Source organism: Myotis brandtii, unplaced genomic scaffold, assembly GCF_000412655.1.
Source record: "Myotis brandtii unplaced genomic scaffold, ASM41265v1 scaffold434, whole genome shotgun sequence".
Taxonomy (NCBI): domain Eukaryota; kingdom Metazoa; phylum Chordata; class Mammalia; order Chiroptera; family Vespertilionidae; genus Myotis; species Myotis brandtii.
Genome location: NW_005366599.1, coordinates 1,833,842 through 1,837,046, shown reverse-complemented (window position 1 = coordinate 1,837,046; position 3,205 = coordinate 1,833,842). Strand labels below are relative to the sequence as shown.

General features: G+C 64.2%; 1 protein-coding gene across 1 annotated transcript in view; it reads left to right on the top strand.

Annotated features, from left to right (window-relative positions):
- Window positions 1-3,205, top strand: part of CHD5 (chromodomain helicase DNA binding protein 5) — a 73,477-nt gene that overhangs the window by 56,943 nt on the left and 13,329 nt on the right. Inside the window, 5 exon segments of the mRNA XM_014546193.1 lie at window positions 247-425; window positions 996-1,170; window positions 2,208-2,300; window positions 2,505-2,593; window positions 3,004-3,181. Of these exon segments, the coding sequence (XP_014401679.1) occupies window positions 247-425; window positions 996-1,170; window positions 2,208-2,300; window positions 2,505-2,593; window positions 3,004-3,181 (714 nt within the window).

Genomic DNA, 3,205 nt, shown 5'->3' with positions numbered 1-3,205 from the left:
CTGCAGAAGGCCCTCCCCGCACCAGGCTTCCCCGTGGCGTTTGCCGTGTCCCCTGCTCCCCCCTCCCCCTTGCATGCCCGTGACTGCCAGTGGCGGGCAGTGGGGCCGTGGCAGTGGGGGTTCGCTCTCTGGTCCCCATTTTCCGCTGCAGCCCCTGCGGGGACTGGGAAGAACCATGGTTGGGACTCGAGGGGGCCCCGCGGCTCCTGGGCACCCCGTCTGTCCCCCGACTCTGCACCCTGCCTCTCCCAGGTGACAACAAGGACGTGGAGGACAGCAGTGTGATCCACTACGACGACGCGGCCATCTCCAAGCTGCTGGACCGCAACCAGGACGCCACGGACGACACGGAGCTGCAGAACATGAACGAGTACCTGAGCTCCTTCAAGGTGGCGCAGTACGTGGTGCGCGAGGAGGACGGCGTGGTAGGTCCCGGCCCGGCCACCCTCCTCCTGCATCAGCCCCCGGGGCCTGGTGTCCTAGGCCTTCCAAGCCCTGCCCACTGCCCCGCCCCCTGTCCCCCGCCCTCTCCCCCTCAGGCCCCCCTGGACCACTCCTTCAGGGCACGCTGGCCACACCTGTCCTCTCCGCAAACCCCTGTTCCCCCCAAAGGCCAGCTCCTGGGTCTCCCCTCCTCAGCCCGGCACCCGCCACACAGCTGTGGTGCTGCTTGTCCCCCACAGCGTTTCCCTTAGAACCTGGGAGCCCTGAGGGCAGGCGGGGCTCATTCCACTCTGCACACGGCCTGGGAATCCTTGGGGAGTGAATGGAGGGATGAACGGAGGAATGGTGGTGACTGACGGGGCAGGAAGCTGGGCTGATCAGGGAAGGCTTCCTGGAGGAGGCAGGCTTTTCAATTCATCCTTGAGCCCTAAATGGGAGGTGTAGGGAGGCCCCCCCCTGGGCCCCCCTGGCGGCTGTGTTTGCTGGCCCTGCCCTTCCTGGAACCTGCCCCCCCTCCCCTGTGGCTGTGTCTGCTGGCTTTTTTTTCTCAGGAGGAGGTGGAGCGGGAGATCATCAAGCAGGAGGAGAACGTGGACCCCGACTACTGGGAGAAGCTGCTCCGGCACCACTACGAGCAGCAGCAGGAGGACCTGGCCCGCAACCTGGGCAAGGGCAAGCGCATCCGCAAGCAGGTCAACTACAACGACACGTCCCAGGAGGACCAGGGTGCGTGTCCGGCTCGGAGGGTGCGCGGTGCTCGGGGCAGGGTTCTGGCAGGTCAGAGAGGGATCAGTGGCAGGAGCTCCTGGGGCCGGGGAGCAGGAGCTGTGTGGGACCGGCCTGAGTGGGAGGCTGTGGGGAATTGGGGGCCAGTGTGGGCTGCTGGGTGTTTGGGGAACAAGATGTGTGGTGAACCAGTGACTTCTCTGCCAGCGTTGTGACCCGGGGCAGGCCTCAGCTTCCCCATCTGTAAAATGGGTGGAGAATGGTCTAACCCAGTGGTCGGCAAACTCATTAGTTAACAGATCCAAATATCAGCAGTACAACGACTGAAATTTCTTTTGAGAGCCAAATTTTTTAAACTTAAACTATATAGGTAGGTACATTGCTATTAACTTAATTAGGGTACTCCTAAGCTGGCCTTTGCTAAAAACGTCCTCAATCTGATTGAGGTACGTTCGCTGAGGTCGACCCCTTCCAACTCTCCCATCCACACTCGTCTTGTATACTTGTTTCGTCTATCTTTTGTTACTCGCGCGCGATTTGCGGACGCGACTAGCACTAACCACTGCACTGAGACTGCTGTCTGACTGGCTCACTCAACTTGTGCATGAATCGCGTGCGCCTCCCCCGCGCTGCGTATCCCGCGGCCGCCTGACCCATGTCTCCCGTCGCCCGCCCGACACCCCCCCACTTCTTCTAACGCCACTTCTTCAAAATAGACTCGCCCAGGCCGAAAATCGACTCCTGCGCATGGGCCACGAAGTTTCAATCGCACTGTACATGCACGCCCACACATGGTATTTTGTGGAAGAGCCACACTCAAGGGGCCAAAGAGCCGCATGTGGCTCGCGAGCCACGGTTTGCCGACCACTGGTCTAACCCTTGGGAAGCAGCGTTGCTGTTGATATTAGGCAGCGAGCTCCCAGGAAGGCGGTTTTCATGGCCACTTACTGGGCTGTGGTTTAGGGCCTCGGCATGGCCCAGAGGGTGGGGGCCCGGGGGCTGCTGGCACCTCACCCCGTGCCCCCTGCCGCCCCCAGAGTGGCAGGACGAGCTCTCGGACAACCAGTCCGAGTACTCCATCGGCTCCGAGGACGAGGACGAGGACTTTGAGGAAAGGCCGGAAGGGCAGAGTGAGTCTCGCTGCTGCGGCCGGGGCTGGGGCGAGGCTGTGCGGGGAGCTGGCGGCCAGCCTGGGGGCTCTGGGGTGTGGGGACAGGCTCGAGAGCAGCTTCGGGTCGTCCCGAGGGATCCCCGTTCTGGGCGAGTTGGTGGAGAGGGTGGTGTCCGATTGCTCTGGGCCCGCTGACAGGTGGGGCGGGGGGGCTGCTCCCCAGGTGGCCGGCGACAGTCCCGGAGGCAGCTGAAGAGTGACCGGGACAAGCCCCTGCCGCCTCTCCTCGCCCGCGTAGGAGGCAACATTGAGGTGGGGCCCCGCACACCCCCATGTCCAGTCCTCCGCCCCATGCCCAGCTCCCCCCCATGTTCAGTCCTCCGCCCCATGCCCAGCTCCCCCCCATGTCCAGTCCTCTGCCCCATGCCCAGCTCCGCCCCATGCCCAGCTCCCCCCCCCATGTCCAGTCCTCCGCCCCATGCCCAGTTCCCCTTCGCCCGATTAATCTTGTCCCCTCTTGGAACAAAAAGCTCACCCCTGCTGCCCGCCCCCTGGGGGGTGGAGGCCAGGCAGGAGGTGGGGGGTCTGGGGGGTCTGTGCAAGGTCCCAGCAGGTGGAGGTGGGGCTAGGATGGACCCTGGGTCTAGGCCTGCCCTCTCTGTGCCCTCCTCCCCCTGCCCCCCTCCCTGCCCCCATCCCGAGTTCTCCGCTCCGCCCTCCAGGTGCTGGGCTTCAATGCCCGCCAGCGGAAGGCCTTTCTGAACGCCATCATGCGCTGGGGCATGCCGCCCCAGGACGCCTTCAACTCCCACTGGCTGGTGCGGGACCTGCGGGGAAAGAGCGAGAAGGAGTTTAGGTAAAGGGGCTGAGGGGGCCCAGCTCCAGCGGGGCGGCCCGCACACCGGCAGGTTCTGCTCCCGCCAG